General features: G+C 49.1%; 1 protein-coding gene across 1 annotated transcript in view; it reads right to left on the reverse strand.

The window, feature by feature from the left end:
• Positions 1–18,279, reverse strand: part of LOC121855712 (protein groucho-like) — a 91,767-nt gene that overhangs the window by 37,065 nt on the left and 36,423 nt on the right. The window contains exon 10 of the mRNA XM_042350803.1: positions 13,467–13,619. Within this exon, the coding sequence (XP_042206737.1) occupies positions 13,467–13,619 (153 nt within the window). The remainder of the gene's footprint in view (positions 1–13,466; positions 13,620–18,279) is intronic.

Genomic DNA, 18,279 nt, shown 5'->3' on the forward strand with positions numbered 1-18,279 from the left:
CCGCCTGGTGGTGGTCGGGCGCACCAATATATATTGTTCTCTGCCGTTGTCTGGTCCACGATGGCGGGCGGCCGTACCAACACTTGTGGCCACCATTACACCGTCACAGTAAAAGACGTCCAGTAACACTGACTTAATGAAGACAATCTGCTCCCCAGGGCTCCTCCATCTTCCCCTAAGGCGGCCCCAGCGGGCCCGGGAAGGACAGTGGACCCTCGCCGGCACCCACCGGAGCCCCTGGCGGGGGCCTGAGGAAACATGGGCTCCCCAGCGGGATGGCTCAGGGGGACCCTGAAGGCCGTCGCTGGTACGCACCCGGGGCCCCGCCAGCACCTCTTGGGGTCCCCGGCGGGAGAGCCCTCGGGACAGCGGGGCCCCCGCCAGCACCTGCAGTAGAGAGCCGCCGTCTCAAGTCTTAGCGCCATCACGGGTCTTCTCGAGCCTGGCCGTATAATAAGTATTGAGTCGAGGCAAAATACTCGAGGACGTTGTCAGGACTGGAGAAGGACTCCAAGAGCGGGTGAAGGAGCCTCAGGGAGCCTGGCTGAAGAACCTGAGGGTGCTCCACTCTCCAAAAGGACCAGTCACTGCAAGGGCCGAGCACGCTTCACCGCCGTGCCATCGGGGGCGCTGAGCTCGTTCAGAAAAGAGGCCTTTGTCTCGAGTGGTCGTTAATTCAAGAGCTCGTTATGTCGAGAGGCCATGACGCGGCTCCAGACTCCCCGCGCAAATTTATATTTCCAATACTACTCCGCTGACAGCCATTACGGGCCGCTGCCTGTTTGTTTACCTTTTTCCCCCAGTATGAATGAATCATTCATCTTAGCGCTGCTCTAAGACAAATGATGCCATTCACCTCTTCCCTCATTGCGGTCAAAGGCATACCAGCGTCTCTCTGTAATCACCCCCCCCCCACACACACTTTGCTTAATACTAGTACTATTAATAGTACAAGGAAGTGTACCAGTAGTCACAGTTGTAGTACAAGTAATGTTATTGGTATTAATTGTTGCAGTAATACAATTGGGGTACTGTTCATAGTAGTAATATTAACAGTAGCAATTGTAGCAGTAGTAAAATTTTAGTATTCAGAGAAGTAAAATTAGTAGGGGTAGTAGTAGTAGTAGTAGTAGTAATACAAATACTAGTAACTATTGTAGCAATATTATAAATAGCAAAAGAAAACTTATACCTGTATTAATAATAATAATAATAATAATAATAATAATAATAATAATAATAATAATAATAATAATAATAATAATAATAATAATAATGATAATAATAATAATAATGATAATAATAATAATAATAATAATAATAATAATAATAATAATAATGATAATAATAATAATAATAATAATAATAATAATAATAATAATAATAATAAAATCTTCCACGTTGATTGAAATTATAAGTATAACTGGTGAACTTCCCTTCACCCATCCCCTTCAACCCCTTCCTTCCCCTCCCCATTAACGACCCCCCGCCCATGCTCGACTTATACCAACAAGCGGACCTGCTCATTAAGGCTTCACTTATTTGCATGGTCGACGAGGGAAGGAAGGAGGAGGGAGGGAGGAGAGAAGGAAGGAAGGAGAGAAGGAGGAAGGAAATGAATTATTTTCCTGTACCCAAGTTCTTTTAAGACTATACTAACTCACCGGGCAATGTTAAGGCTACCTGCTGACTGACTCCCTTCCTTGAGTGGAGGGAGTGTTGGAGGGAGGAGGGTGTGTTGGAGGTAGGAGGGAGGTTGGAGGGAGGAGGGAGTGTTGGAGGGAGGGAAAGGTGTGTTGGAGGGTAGGAGGGGTGTTGGAGGGTAGGAGGGTGTGTTGGAGGGTAGGGAGGGAGTGTTGAGGGAGGGAGGAGTGTTGGAGGGTAGGAGGGTAAAGTCTACCTCAACCTCCCATAATAACACCCCAGAGACCCTCCTCCCTCCCCCCCCCAGATAATCATCTACGGGGACACCTGAACCGGTCCCCCCACACACACACACACACACCAAATTATAGGAGTAACATTAACTGGTTGGAGGAGGAGGATGGGGTGGTAAGGAGAGAAAGGAGGAAGTGAAGGAGGGATAGGAAGGAGGAGGGTACTAGTGAAGGAGGGATGAAGGAGTGACAGAAATGGTTACTTATCCTTCTGTATGTAAGAGAAATGATAATTTTCTTCTTCCTTCCTTCCCCCCTCATCCTTTCTACCCCCTCCTCCACGTCCTTCTTCCTCCCCCCCTCTTTCCCTCCCCTTATCCCCCCTCTCTTATCAACGAGTAATGTCTGGCTACCGCTCACTCGCTCTGACCCCTCCCCCTTTATCTCATCCCATAAATGTTCCTACCATAAAAGCCTGCCTCTGTGTGTGTGTGTGTGTGTGTGTGTGTGTGTGTGTGTGTGTGTGTGTGTGTTTGTTAATATGTTAAGGTGTTGACAGGTGTACATTTTTAACATCCAGGTAATTAGCAAAGTTGATGACCCAGGTGAGTGAGCTTATCAGATCTGGCTTGATACCTGGACAACGACACACACCTTTGTATACACTAATGGGTCTCTCTCTCTCTCTCTCTCTCTGGGGTTGATAGGAGTACAGAGGCGACATACTTCAGGGGGAGATAGGAGAGATAGGGGGGTAACACTAAGAGATAATGATGATATGGTCAAGTCACCTGCTGGGCTTGCCGTTAATGTCTTATATCACTGACCGCACATCACTGACCGCACACCACTGACCGTACATCACTGACCGTACATCACTGATCGTACATCACTGACCGCACATCACTGACCGTTCATCACTGACCGTACATCACTGACCGCACACTGACCGCACACTACTGACCGCACACCACTGACTGCACATCACTAACCGCACACCACTACACCACTGACCGCACACTACTGACCGCACACCACTGACTGCACATCACTAACCGCACACCACTACACCACTGACTGCACACCACTGACCGCACACCACTGACCGCACACCACTGACTGCACATCACTAACCGCACACCACTAACCGCACATCACTGACCGCATCCACTACACCACTAAGCTCTTCCTAAACCACGAAAACAAACTACTATGTCATTATTACTCCAACGACCAACTACGTCTTGACTACAACCTGAATTAAAGAGTTGTCCCCCTCATCACCACTACACAACCCTGACCTTAACCTTTGGTCTAAATTGCTACGTTATGTAACCAGTTTTTCGTCTCTCTGACCAACAAGTTAACCACAGCATCTAAGTTGAGGTTAAATTGGTGTTTGTTTGTTTGGGAGGGGGAGGCACACACACACACTTCCCCCACTCCCTCCCTACAACACCCCCCACCACAAGCCTCTCTCTCTCACCTACTGGATGCTGACAATAAAGTAGCAACATTTTACGAGGCATAAAGACGACAGCTGAGGAGGTCCGAGTAACGACCCGCCATTAGTAGCTGTTTTATGTCTGTCTGTCTGTCTGTCTGTCTTCCACATTCACTTTCTCTCTCTCTATCCCTCCCTCCTTTACCCTCTCCTTTCTCCCTCCTATTCTCTCTTGTTTTCTCTCCTTTATTCCCTTTCACCATCCTCTCTTCTCTCCCTCCCTCTCACGACCCAGGGAGAGTTCTACGACAACGACCCCGAGGTCCAGCGGTCAAGAGCAGGTCATAATGTCATTGGGTCGTTAAGAATGACTGCCAACGACCTGGCCCTGGTAGTTATGGTAATGGGGGTCGTTGGTGGTGGTGAATAATATATTTTAAATCCTCGTAGTGTGTGTGTGTGTGTGTGTGTGTGTGTGTGTGTGTGTGTGTGCGTGTGTGTGTGTGTGTGTGTGTGTGTGGTTGTAGGAAAACAACTCTCTAATCACTCTTGTTTACATTTCAGGTAAAGGCGTGAAGGCTGTGACGTCATACCTGAACTCTTAAGGTAAAGTTCTTAGTTTGTTGATAATAAACACGATGGTTAGGTTAGGTTTCTTGGGAGAGTTGTTGCCGTGGGAGGCGATCAACAATATTTACCAGTTAGTCAGTCAAGTCAGTTAGTCAGTGAGAGGGTCAGGTCATGGTGCAACTTGACAGAGACTTTGTTTGTTTGTTCTACATTTGGTGAAGAGGAGGAAGTGTGAGGTGGTATGGGGGGGGGTGGCAGGAGGTGGTGGGTGTGGGGGGTGTGGCAGGGAGGTGGTGTGGGGTGGCAGGAGGTGGTGTGGGGGGGGTGTGGGCAGGGAGGTGGGTGTGGGGGGGTGGGCAGGGAGGTGGTGTGGGGGGGTGTGGCAGGGAGGTGGTGTGGGGGGGGGCAGGGAGGTGGTGTGGGGGGTGGGGAGGTGGTGGGGTGTGGGAGGGAGGTGGGTGGGGGGGTGTGGGTGGGAGGTGGTGTGGGGGGGGGGGGCAGGAGGTGGTGTGGGGGGTGTGGGCAGGAGGTGGTGTGTGGGGGTGTGGGCAGGGAGGTGGTATGGGGTGTGGGCAGGGGAGGTGGTGTGGGGGGTGGGCAGGGAGGTGGTGTGGGGTGGGCAGGGAGGTGGTGTGTGGGGGGGGGTGGGTAGGGAGGTGGTGTGGGGGGTGGCAGGAGGTGGTGTGTGGGGGGTGGCAGGAGGTGGTATGGGGGGTGTGGCAGGAGGTGGTGGGGGGGGTGGCAGGGAGGTGGTGGGGGGGGCAGGGAGGTGGTGTGGGGGGTGTGGCAGGGAGAAGGCAGAAGAGGTGTGGCAGGGAAGAAGAGGTGTGGTAAGGAAGAAGGGGAGGAAATAATGGCAGGGAGTAAGAGGTTTTCAGGAGGCAGGAAGAGGAAGAAGAAAGAGGAGGAGGAGGAAGGGTGGCGTGGCAGGGAGGAGGTGGTTCAGGAGGGAGGAAGAGGAGGAGGAAGAGGAGGGTCGGGTTCAAGAGTCAAGTGGACAGAAGAGGCTAAGTCGATCTAAATATAACAGAAGGAACTAGACTTATAAACAGGACAGGTGAAGAGAAGAGGAGGAGAAGAAGAGGAGGAGGAGGAGAAGAAGAAGAGGAGGAGAATGAAGAGGAAGATGCTGACTAAGTGAAGAAGAACAAGGACTCCAATGTGGAGGAAGAGCGTGAAGAGGAGACTCGCTGGGGAGTGGGGGAAGAGAGGAGGAGGAGGAGGAAGAGGAGGGGGGAGGAGGAAGAAGAGGAGGGGGAGGAGGAAGAAGAGGAGGGGGGAGGAGGAAGAAGAGGAGGGGGGGAGGAGGAAGAAACCTCCCTAAAGGTAAGGACACTTCAAAACTCCTCCACCACACCGGGTCTCAATGATCAATTAAAATGGAGTGGCATCAAACGCCTGAGTGTCGCCTAGTGAGAGGAGGAGGAGGAGGGGAGGGAGAGGGGGGGGGGAGAGAGGAGGGGAGAGGGAGAGGGGAGAGGGGAAGACTACTAACCCCCACTCTGTTGAACATTTTGTCCTTAAGGTACTGGGAGAGAGAACAACCTTGGCCTGAGCTGCTACTTCAAAGGGAGAGGGGTAGGGAGAGGGGTAGGGGGTGTTAAGGGAGAGGGGGGGGTGTTAAGGAGAGGGGGGTGAAGGAGAGGGTCAGGGGTGTTAAGGAGGAGGGTAGGGGTGTTAAGGGAGAGGGGTAGGGGGTGTTAAGGAGAGGGTCAGGGGTGTTAAGGAGAGGGTCAGGGGTGTTGGGGAATGGGATGGGTGTTAAGGGGAAAGAGGAGAAAGGGAGAGGGGTTTAGGGGAAGGAAGAAGGGTAATTAAAGGAAAATGTAGAAGAAAGGGGAAAAGGGAGAAGCATAAAGGAAGGGAAAAGGAGAGGGTAGGTGGAAGAGAAGGATAAATATCAGTAAATAGAGAGAGAAGTAAGGATAAAACAGGAGATAAAAGAGAGACACGAATAACAGAAGAGAAAGAGGAAATGGATAGAGAACCACACACAAAAAAAAAGAGTCAAATTAACCAACCAAAACTCAACCTAACCTAACCTACCTAACTCCAACCTAACCCTAACCTAACCCTAACCACAAAAAAGCTAAAAATATCCACAACAAAAGCTAAAATAAGGTATTAAGGATCTTTTATAATTAAGCCGTTTTAGGTAGGAGGGATTAAGGAGGAGGGATTTAAGGAGGAGGATTTAAGGAGGAGGATTTAAGGGAGGAGGGATTTAAGGGAGGAGGTATTTAGGGAGGAGGATTTAAGGGAGGAGGTATTTAGGAGGAAGGATTTAAGGGAGGAGGTATTTAGGAGAAGGATTTAAGGAGGGGGATTTTATTTTTCTACTTCCGTTGGGATTTTGTCGGTGTATTTGTCAGGTTAAAAGACTGACATGGGAGGAGATGAGAGGGAGGAGGGGGGGGGAGGGGGTGAAAGAGAGAAGAAGAAAGGGGGAGGTGAGGAGAAGAGAAAGAAGGAAAGGGTGGAAAGAAGAGAAAAGGGAGGAAGGGAGAGGAGGAAGAGAGGAGAAAAGGTGGGTAGGGGGGGGGAGGTTATGGAAGCCTACCATAGCAAACCGTCCGGGTGAACTCACGACCCTGCCTCTACCCTACCCCCCACCCCCACCCCACCCCACCCCACTCTCCCACCCCCACTAATAACATCTACCAAAACGACTCTGAACTACACTTCCAATACAACAATTAATTTTAACATAATTCAAAATCCTAACCTAACCTAACCTAACCTAACCTAACAACCCAACCAAACCCAAAAACGCGAAAAAAAAATATATTATGGTAACTCAGACTAACGGTTTAACTGCCCCCAAACTCAACCGTCTTTTGCCCCTAACCGACCAGAAAACTCCCGAGGGTGAACGACAGCCACACAGACGCCCCCCACACCACCAACCCCGACAGACGATAGCCGACAGGGGGAAAATCCCAAATGTCAACAATACCGAAGGCTTATATTCGTTAGTCCAGCTTATTGTTTGGGTTAGATTGGCTTGGGGGTATTGTAAGTTAATCTGGCTTTCTTGTGTGGTAGTTGGGCTCTAAAATGTAGGTTAAGTTAGACCTGACTTGGCTTAACTTACAATTACTGGGTTGTTAGGTTGACTTCTTAACTCACAATTACGGTGAGGTTGTTGTTAGATTTTGTTATATTTAAATTAGATTTGTGGGTTTTTGTTATTATTTATATTTTCTTATTTGTTTTTTTTTGCTTATTATTTGTTCATTGTTTTGTTTTTGTTTATTTCAAGTTTTTGTTAATGAAAAAATTTTGCCGTGTTAATCCGTAAGTTATAAAGTGGCAAATCATAGCAGTAAGGAGGGGAGAGGAAGAGAGGAGGTGAGAGGGAGGAAAGAGAGGAAATAAAAAGAGGAAGAAGGGAGGGAAAGAGAGGGAAGAAAAGCGTGGCCAATCAGCTTGAGGTGGACAGCCTGACCCCAGCAGTAGTGAGTCTTTAACACCCGGGTCACGTCCAGCCATGCCGAGGAGGACTCCACTACCACCACTACTACCACTACCCCTGCTCACTTTCACTACTGCCACTACTACTACCACCACCCCTGCCACCACCACTACACACCACCACTCCACACCACCTGCTACCACCACCACTACTACCACCACCCCTGCCACCACCACTACTACTACCACCACTACTACCAACATTACTACTACACCACTTAGGCACTTTACACTGATGCTGCAAAGGGCATTATATTCTGTCAATAAGGAGAGAGAGAGAGAGAGAGAGAGAGAGAGAGAAAGAGGATTCAAACTTATATATTTCCACTACTTCTTCTTCCATCTATCTACCAGTGAGGAGACTCTGACCACCCTCCTACCTGGCCACCTCACCCTCCCACCTGCCACTTCACCCTCTTCTAACCACCTCACCCCCCACCGCCATCTCAGCTCCCACCCACACCCCACCACACCTGGCCATCTCAGCCTCCCCACCATCTCAGCCTCCCACCTGCCATCTCACCCTCACACCTGGCCATCTCACCCTCCTGGCCATCTCACCCTCCTACCTGGCCACTTCACCCTTCTTTCTAACCACCTCACCCTCCCACCTGCCCATCTCCCCCTCCCCTGGCCATCTCACCCTCACCTAGCCACCTCACCCTCACACCTGGCCATCTCACCCTCCTACCTGGCCACTTCACCCTTCCTTTCTAACCACCTCACCTCCCACCTGGCCATCTCACCCTCCCACCTGGCCATCTCACCCTCACACCTAGCCACCTCACCCTCACACCTGGCCATCTCACCCCTCACACCTGGCCATCTCACCCTCCCCACCTGGCCACTTCACCCTTCTTTCTAACCACCTCACCCCTCCCACCTGGCCATCTCACCCTCCCACCTGGCCATCTCACCCTCCACCTAGCCCACCCCTCACACCTGCCATCTCACCTCACACCTGCATCTCACCCTCCCACCTGGCCATCTCACCCTCCCACCTGCCCATCTCACCCTCCCCCCCCCCCTCACCACCCCCACCTGGCCATCTCACCTCCCACCTGGCCATCTCACCCCACACCTACCACCTCACCTCACCTGGCCATCTCACCCTCCCACCTGGCCATCTCACCCCTCCCACCTGGCCATCTCACCTCCCACCCCCCCACCCCACGCCATCTCCCACTCCCCCCCCCCCCTCTCACCCCCCCCACCCACCCACCACCTCCACCCCCACCCCATCCCCCCACCCTCCCACCTGGCCATCTCACCCTCCCACCCAGCCACCTCACCTCCTCCTCCTGCAGCTGCAGATCAGATACAGGCCTCCACCACCCAATTGGGAGGGAGTAACAGGCATCCCAACATTACAGGGGGGTGTAAATGGGAGGACTGGGGAGATGAAGAGGCAGGTTGACGGAATTTGTGGGGAGCTTAAAGTCGTTTTCCCGGATCACTACTTAGGTTAGGTTGGGTTGGGTTAGGGTGGGGGCGCTCTAGAATGCGAACCAGAGACCATTAGAACTGGAAGTGAGTGCTGTACCCTCTCGTCCCTCCTCTATAGTGAAGTACCAATAAAGCACCATTAACAGATCAGGGGCCACTATATCGAGACACTAGGACGACCCAATACAGGAGACAAGGTGGAAAAACGACCTCATTCTAAGGTGACGTGACCTGTTTACGACTCTCTGCTCCCATGTGCCTCGACCCCCAGCACATCTTCACTACGACTTCCTCCTGCACATCCACCTCCCATCTTCGACACCACCTCCTCCCTCCCCTCTTTTACACACAGTCAGGTCAGAGGTCAGCCAGCTGTTTTTTTAGGCTTCTGATTTTTCAAGATTTTGGCGATAACACACACACACACACACACACACACACACACACACACACACACACACACTAAGCAAATAGGAAAAACAGAAAAAAATCACAAACCCTGAAAACGAAGCACACAAAAACACGAAAATTACGAAAAAGAATCACACAAATAAACACACCACACTGAACCTCTTGATGTGTGTGTGTGTGTGTGTGTGTGTGTGTGTGTGTGTGTGTGTGTGTGTGTGTGTGTGTGTGTGTGTGTGTGTGTGTGTGTGTGTGTGTGTGTGTGTGTGTGTGTGTGTGTGTGTGTGTGTGTGTGTGTGTGTGTGTTCAAACCATAAGAGTCAACACGAAGAAGTCTCGAGTCCTCACAGCTGACGCTCTCAACAGGGATAAACTCACCCTAGCTCACTGGCGCTCTCAGGAGGGGGGGAGAGGGATGAAGAAGGACTGACTGAAAAGGGAGTGGAGAGGGATGAAGTGGGATGAGAGTGGTGAGGAAGTGGAGGAGAGGATAAGAGGGAGGACTGAGAGACTGGAGGGGGGGGGAGGGGAGGAGGAGACGAAGAAAGAGGGATTGTGAGGGAAAGCGAGACATGAATGAGTAGGAGAAAGGGAGAAAATGGGGAGAAAGGGAGAAAATGAGGAGAAAGGGAGAAAATGAGGAGAAAGGGAGAAAGGGAGAAAATGAGGAGAAAGGAGAAAAATGAGAAGAAAGGAGAAATGAGGAGAAAGGGAGAAAATGAGGAGAAAGGGAGAAAGGGAGAAAATGAGGAGAAAGGGAGAAAGGGAGAAAATGAGGAGAAAGGAGAAAGGGAGAAAATGAGGAGAAAGGGAGAAAATGAGGAGAAAGGGAGTTAATGGAAGGAGGTAGGAGGTTGAGGGAGTATAGTGTAGGGAGGAGGGAGGGAGGAGGGAGGAAGGTAAGACTGCTATAGGGAGGGATGAAGGAGGAGGTAGGGAGTCAGCTGTTGGCCACCACCTCAAGGGCCGCCCATCCTACCTGTCAACACCGTAATTGGATTTTGACTCCCACAAAGCGGCCAGTATTTGTACCGTGTTCACTAGTGCCTCAGTATAGTGTTCTTGTTGTTCTTGTTTCTCCTCCAGTTACTGTTAGTTTGTTTTTGTTTGGTTTTATTATTATTATTATTATTATTATATATATATATATACATATATTACATATTATTACTTAACACACACACACAACATCACCAACACTACCACCACCATCACTACATCACTACAACCACTACCACTACTACCACCACCACTACCACCACCATCACTACATCACTACCACCACCACCATCACTACAACCACCATCACTACAACCACCACCACCACTACCACCACTACCACCACCACCACCACCTCTACCACACCATCTGTCAACAAGCCTCTTCAGTAATTCTCAGAAGTTCTCGTAAGATAATTTTTTTTCTCGTGACTGGAGACGTTGGATGAAGTTAACTATTGAAGGTCATATAAAAATAGCTTTCAAAATGGCCGCCAAAGTTGATGGAGACTGTACCTTAACTGTGTTCCATTATAACGTTTTAAAATGGCCGCTAAAGTGTACTTAGACTCTACAGGGGGTCACGAGGTCGAATATAAAGGTCACGAGGTCGAATCTAGAGGTCATGAGGTCGAGTTTAGAGGTCAGGAGGTCGAATCTAGAGGTCATGAGGTCGAGTTTAGAGGTCATAGGTCGAATCTAGAGGTCATGAGGTCGAGTTTAGAGGTCATAGGTCGAATCTAGGTCAAGAGGTCAAATAGAGGTCAAGAGGTCGAATAGAGGCCAGGAGGTCGAATCTAGAGGTCATGAGGTCGAGTCTAGAGGTCAAGGCTAATATGGCGTCAAAATTACTCTGACTTGACCATAGTTAACTCTTGGTAGACTGAACTAGTGTTAAAAATCGTTGGTTGTGAGTTGTGATGTTATAATATATTCACAACCATATTAACCTTAACAATAACATAATTAACCTTTCATACTAAAAATATAATAATAATAATAATAATAATAATAATTGCTCTGAAAATTCCCTATGTGACGGCATAAATTCCCTTAACGACCAACAGCCAATCAACTACTAGTACAGATCGTCACCGTTGCTAAGGACGCCAAAAAGGATTGATTTGATTGGTCAATTCCCTATTACGTCACAACATGCCGTCAAAACATTGGTTGATTATGAGTTAGAAACCCACCAATAGCATTAGATGGATAGATGTGTGTGTGTGTGTGTGTGTGTGTGTGTGTGTGTGTGTGTGTGTGTGTGTGTGTGTGTATGTGTGTGTGTGTGTTGGTCACCATTAATGAACTGGCACTCACTCGTCAAGTCCTTGAGTGGTGAGTGAGAGGGACGGTGTGAGAGGCTGGTGAGTGGTGAGTGGAGAGGGAGAGTGTGAGAGGTCGGAAGAGGGGAAGAGAAAAGAAGAAATAGAATAGGGAATCAAACAAGGGGAGAGGAGAAGGCACAGACTAAGAATGAGGAAGAGGGGAAGAGGAGAGAAGGGAAGGATAAGGAAAGAGAAGAACAGCCTCAAGAAGGACCTCCACCCCCCCACCCTCGCCCCTCACACTCCCTCCTCCCACGAACGAGAAGAAAGAAAGAGGGAAGAAGAAAGAAGGAAGGAAGGAAGGAATTGAAAAAAAGAGAAATGAACAAGGGGAATGAAAAGAAGTGGGAAAAATAACAGATTGAAGAAGATGGAATAACAAGGAAGGGAGAAGGATGAAATGATAAGACACCAAGTATGAAGAGAAATAGCAAGAGGATAATGATAATGGAAGAGGAGGAGGAGGAAGAGATAACAGAAATGAACAGAAAGAATTGGAATAGACAAGATAGGAAGAAAGATAATAGGAGGAGGTAGAAAGGAGATATAAATAAAATAATTATTATTTCCCAAACACCAGCACACGATGGAGACATGAAAACAAAACAAACTATAATGTTTTTTTTATAATGAATACAATGATGTGAAAATATGGAGACAATGCATAATTATTGAGTTAATGACCCTACCTGCCCAGGAGGTAATTAAGACCCTACCTGCCCAGGAGTTAATTAGGACCCTAAGCACAGGTGAATAGGTCTTCGAAGCAAAGGGGAAATTTGGGGTTTGAAATTATTAAAATGAACTTGAAATGAGATGACTTTACCTGACCTAATTTTACTTGAGCTAATTTTACCTGACCTGATTTTTACCTGACCTGATTTTTACCTGGTGATTGTACCTGGTGATTGTACTCACCTATGGATGAGGGGAAGCACAGGTGATCTCCTTGGGGAAGTACTGTATGATGATGGTAGTAAATAACCTGTGATTTTTAAATAACTCAAGTGATTTATCGTTTTGGGTTTATATTGATGTAGTATTTATTTCACTGGTGGGGGAAACCTGCTCAAAAAAACCCGCCAAAAATCACCAAAAAAAACCCGCCAAAAATCACCAAAAAACCCGCCAAAACTCCCGCCAAAAATCTACTAATCAAGACGCTGATTGGGTGACAAAATGACAACTCAAACGGTCATTGGCTGAAACAAAAATGGACTTCCCGTGACGTCGATGATATTATGAGTCACCATTGGCCCCAAAACCTCTCCTCCGGCCGCTGATTGGTGGGGAAAAAAAAAGTGACGTGATTGCTGTGTTTACCAAATGATACCAACTGATGACGTCACTACCAAGAGGGAAAAAAGTCGATTTTCAACATGGGGGAAAAAAATAAAATAATGGCAATGTGATTCTTAGTAATTCGTGACCCGGTGTTAGTGGGAATAATGACCAAAATAACAATAATAATAACGAAAGAGAAATAAGAGTCGGAAGCAAGACAGAAGAAATGAGAGAGAGAGAGAGAGAGAGAGAGAGAGAGAGAGAGAGAGAGCACAAAATAAAAATAAATTAATAAAATGTTAAAATAGAGAGATAAAAATTCTGTGAAATTAAAGATAAAACATAAAATAATTATAAAAAAAATTTCAAACAAACAAACACAAAAAAACTAGAGAAAGTATAAAGAAAAAAAAAACTAAGAAGTGTGAAAATAAAGACAGACCAGGCGTGACTCTACCAACACTTGTGTGAAAATAAACTGAAGCCCGGAGAGAGAGAGAGAGAGAGGGGGGGGAGGTGGGGAAGGGGTAGATACAAGTAAGGAGGGGAAAGGGAGACGGAGAGGAGGGGGGGGAAAAAAAACCACCCAAACAAGACAGACAGACAGACAGACAGACAACCAACACGAGTTCCTCACCGGGTGTATAAGGGGAAGTAACTCCGCCCGTAGTAGAGGAGGAGGACCCTGGGTGATCATCGTGGGCGGAGGGGAGGTGGTGAGTGTTGTGGCGCCCTCGTGGTGAAGATGGTGACGGGGAACCTGGGTGACGCGACCCTACCATTGCCCAATCTAAGATAAGGAAGACCCGTGTAAGGAAGGAGGGAAGGAAGGAAGGAGGGAGGGAAGGAGGGAGGGTGATAAGGAAGGATATTGATCAAGGAGGTCACCATTGACTCCTTTTCTTCTTCTTCTTCTTCACCACCATCATCACCACCATCATCACCATCCTTCTCCTCCTCCTCCTCCTCCTGCTGGTGGTGGTGGTGGTGATAGTGGTGATAGGTCTCCTCCTCCTGCTGTAGTTGTGTTCTCCATACCTGCCACACACCTGTCGACTTACCATAAGTGTATATATATATATAGAAAGGCAACAGTAGTGTACTTAGTTACACCCTGACCCCAGTTAGTTACACTCTGACCCCAGTTAGTTACACCCTGACCCCAGTTAGTTACACTCTGACCCCAGTTAGTTACACTCTGACCCCAGTTAGTTACACCCTGACCCCAGTTAGTTACACTCTGACCCCAGTTAGTTACACTCTGACCCCAGTTAGTTTACACCCTGACCCCAGTTAGTTACACCCTGACCCCAGTTAGTTACACTCTGACCCCAGTTAGTTACACTCTGACCCCAGTTAGTTACACTCTTTACACCCTGACCCTAGTTAGTTACACCCTGATCCCAGTTAGTTACACCCTGACCCCAGTTAGTTACACCCTGACCCTAGTTAGTTACACCCTGATCCCAGTTAGTTACACCCTGATCCCAGTTAGTTACACTCTGACCCCAGTTAGTTACACCCTGACCCCAGTTAGTTACACCCGACCCCAGTTAGTTACACCCTGACCCCAGTTAGTTACACCCTTACCCAGAACACCCTGACCCCAGTTAGTTCCATTCTGACCCCAGTTAGTTACACTGACCCCAGTTAGTTACACCCTGACCTTAGTTACACTCTGTCCCCAGTTAGTTACACTCTGACCCCAGTTAGTTACACCCTGACCTCAGTTAGTTACACCCCTGACCCCAGTTAGTTACACTCTGCCCCTAGTTAGTTACACCCTGACCCCAGTTAGTTACACCCTGACCGTTAGTTACACCCTGACCCCAGTAGCACTTGACCCCAGTTAGTTACACTCTGACCCCAGTTAGTTACACCCTGACCCCAATTAGTTACACTTGCCCCAGTTAGTTACCCTACCCCAGTTAGTTACACCCTGCCTAGGGTTACACCCTGGCCCCAGTTATTACACCCTGACCCCAGTTAGATACACTCTGACCCCAGTTAGTTACACCCGACCCCAGTTAGTTACACCCTGACCCCAGTTGTTACACCTGACCCCAGCTAGTTACACTCTGACCCCAGTTAGATACACTCTGACCCAGTTAGTTACACCCTGATCCCAGTTAGTTACACCCGACCCCAGTTAGTTACACTCTGACCCCAGTTAGTTACACTCTGACCCCAGTTAGTTACACCCTGACCCCAATTAGTTACACTCTGCCCAGTTAGTTACCTGACCCCAGTTAGTTACACCCTGCCCCCAGTTAGTTACACCCTGGCCCCAGTTAATTACACCCTGACCCCAGTTAGATACACTGACCCCAGTTAGTACACCCTGACCCCAGTTAGTTACACCTCGACCCCAGTTAGTTACACCTGACCCCAGCTAGTTACACTTGACCCCAGTTAGATACACTCTGACCCCAGTTAGTTACACCCTGATCCCAGTTAGCACCCTGACCCTAGTTAGTTACACCTGATCCCAGTTAGTTACACCCTGACCCCAGTTAGTTACACCCTGACCCTAGTTAGTTACACCCTGATCCCAGTTAGTTACACCCTGATCCCAGTTAGTTACACTCTGACCCCAGTTAGTTACACCCTGACCCCAGGTACACTCTCATGTTGTTGTTGTTGTGGTACACCATCTACACTTACTCATCCTAACACACCTGGTTTACACTGACTACACCTGACACTACACTCCTGGACTACACCTGCTAGTATACTACATCTACACTCATTATTATTCCCAGAACACACCCCAAGATACACTCACGCTACACCCTGGAACCACACCACTACTACATTCACGCTACACCTGCCACTACACTTTATCTACAGTCCAGTGGTTCTCAACCTGGGAGCCACGGCGAGCTGTTATAAATTGTACGTTTCCAAATAATGTTGGGAATCTGAATTAAACAAAACTTGTATTACTTATTTTGACTTGGCAGAAGAGAATTTTCATTATTTTTTTTTGTCATTTTGTTTAATCATAACGACAATACAATTTTAATATTTACATACTCTGGTGCTAATTTTTATTTTACGGATTATTTAAGATTTCACAGGTCCAGTCCCTGTGTGTGTGACAGGGGCGGACCGAGCTGCTGAACTGACTTGTTCAGTACGTGTCCGTGAGTCATCTTTCCAAGTGGTGATAGGACCGAATGGGGGGGGGGGAATGAAGGAGTCCACGAGGATGTTGAAATTCCTCAAGGGGGAATGGAGTGAACCACTGATCTACACCCACCATAACTCACCATGCAGTAATACACTTGGGCTACACTATACACCTACAGCTGCTAATACAACATGTCTACACCTTCCTATACCAACCTATACACCTGGGAGTACACACACACACACACCACACACACACACACACACACACACACCAACGTCCACTCTACCAACACCCCACCCACCCACCCATCCCCCCACCCACACAGTGACGACCCCTCACATGTTTGACTTCTCAAAGCTAAAACTGTTTGTATAATTTAAGCCAGAGTAAAACACGGTGGTGGGGGAGGGGGAGGTGAGGGGGGTGGTGGGGAGAGGCAGGAAACACTTGAGTCTTTTAACCAAGGGATAGTTTACGGATCACCTGAGGATTAGTCACCCCTTCCCAGTTTAGATTTGGTTAGGTTAGGTTGAGGGGTTGAAGGAGGTGGGTTAGATTAGATTGAGGTGGGTTAGGTTAGATTGAAAGCTAGGGGTTAGGGTTGAGGTGGGTTAGATGAGGTTAGGTTAGGTTAGGGTGACTAATCTTCAGGTAATGCGACTCTTATTAAGGCATCTTCCTAGGTGTAGTAAACTGGAGGAGGGAAAATATTTAATTACTGGGTGAAAATTAACCACGTCCCTCGTCCTAGGAGCCTCAAGTACACGTCTTCTTCCTTGTACTTGTCCTACTACACGTCCCTTTCCTCATAATGACCCCCACTCTATGTCCCTCTCGTCCCCTCATCTCTCACCCCACTCATTCCTCACCTCTACTTTTCCTCTATCCACCAAGTCTTCCATTCTCTCACCTCCCCTCCCACACCTGACGTCCATTTTCCTCCCCTCTTCCATGGACTACACACTTCTCCTCACAACACAACCCTTCCTCCACCTCACTCCCATTTCTTTCTTCCTCCCCTGTCACCACGTCCTTTCCTTCCAAACCACACTCCATTTCTCCTCCCCTCACCTCCCCACAGCGGCAGACCAGCCTCTCACTTAGCTTTGGTCCGCTAGGTGGCAGGAGCGTCGGTGAGCCGGAGGTAAACGCGTAAAGTAAACAAGGAAGGTAAACAGAAGCGGAGTTGGCTCAGCTCAGGGCAGACTGGGAAGCACACTTGACTGTTTGTTTATCCATCGTGTTCGTTTTCGTGGATGCCAAGTTGAGCCGGTTTGTGGGTCGGGAGTGGTGGGGAGAGGAGAGGAGAGGGGTGGGTCGGGGAGTGGTGGGGAGAGGAGAGAGGGGTGGGGGTCGGGAGTGGTGGGGGAGAGGGAGAGAGGGGGGGTGGGGAGTGGTGGGAGAGAGGGGGTGGTGGGGCTAGGGGTCGGGAGTGGGGGAGAGGAGAGAGGGGTGGGGTCGGGAGTGGTGGGGAGAGGGAGAGAGGGGGTGGGTCGGGAGTGGTGGGGGAGAGAGAGAGGGGTGGTGTTTGTGGGTCGGGAGTGGTGGGAGAGAGGGAGAGAGGGGTGGTGTTTGTGGGTCGGGAGGTAGGGAAGAGGGAGAGAGGGGTGGTGTTTGGGTCGGGAGTGGTGGGGAGAGAGAGGGAGAGAGGGGTGGTGTTTTGGGTCAGTGGTGGGGAGAGGGAGAGAGGGGTGGCGTTTGTGGGTCGGGAGTGGTGGGGAGAGGAGAGAGGGGTGGAGAGGGATTTTCCAGAGTGTTTGCATTGTTTTGGCTTTGTTGTTGAGTACTTACAGAAGCTCGGTAGTTTTCCTCTCTCTTCTTCTCTCTCTCCTACTCCCCTCTTCCTCCCTACCAAACCCCCTAACCCAATAAGCCGTGCACTTGAGGAGATCTTCACCCACCTACCTACCTACCTACTCCTACTCATACTACCTACCTGTCTACCGACCTCCTCCTGCCCGGGAATTAATGGTTTATCGTCTACCATAAGTCCACATTCCATTCTTAACTCGTCGTGAAATATTCCATAAACATTTTCTGGTAAAAGAGGAGGGAAGGAGGGAGGAGGGGAAGGAGGGTGAGGGGAGAGAGGGAAGGAGAGGAGGGTTGGGGTGGTGGAGAGGCTGGTCGGTCTGGCTGGCTGGCTAGCTGGCTCTCATATGGCAGCCGGCTATAGGGAGGCCAAGGATAAACAGAAGGTTGCGCGAGAGGTAGGGGGGAGAGAGGGGTCAGGGAGGGAGGTCAGGGAGGGAGGTCAGGGAGGGAGGTCAGGAGGGAAGGGGGGGGGTTAGGTAAACACACCGACCGGTTGAGG

This window comes from Homarus americanus, unplaced genomic scaffold, assembly GCF_018991925.1.
Source record: "Homarus americanus isolate GMGI-L3 unplaced genomic scaffold, GMGI_Hamer_2.0 scaffold47947, whole genome shotgun sequence".
NCBI classification, from domain to species: domain Eukaryota; kingdom Metazoa; phylum Arthropoda; class Malacostraca; order Decapoda; family Nephropidae; genus Homarus; species Homarus americanus.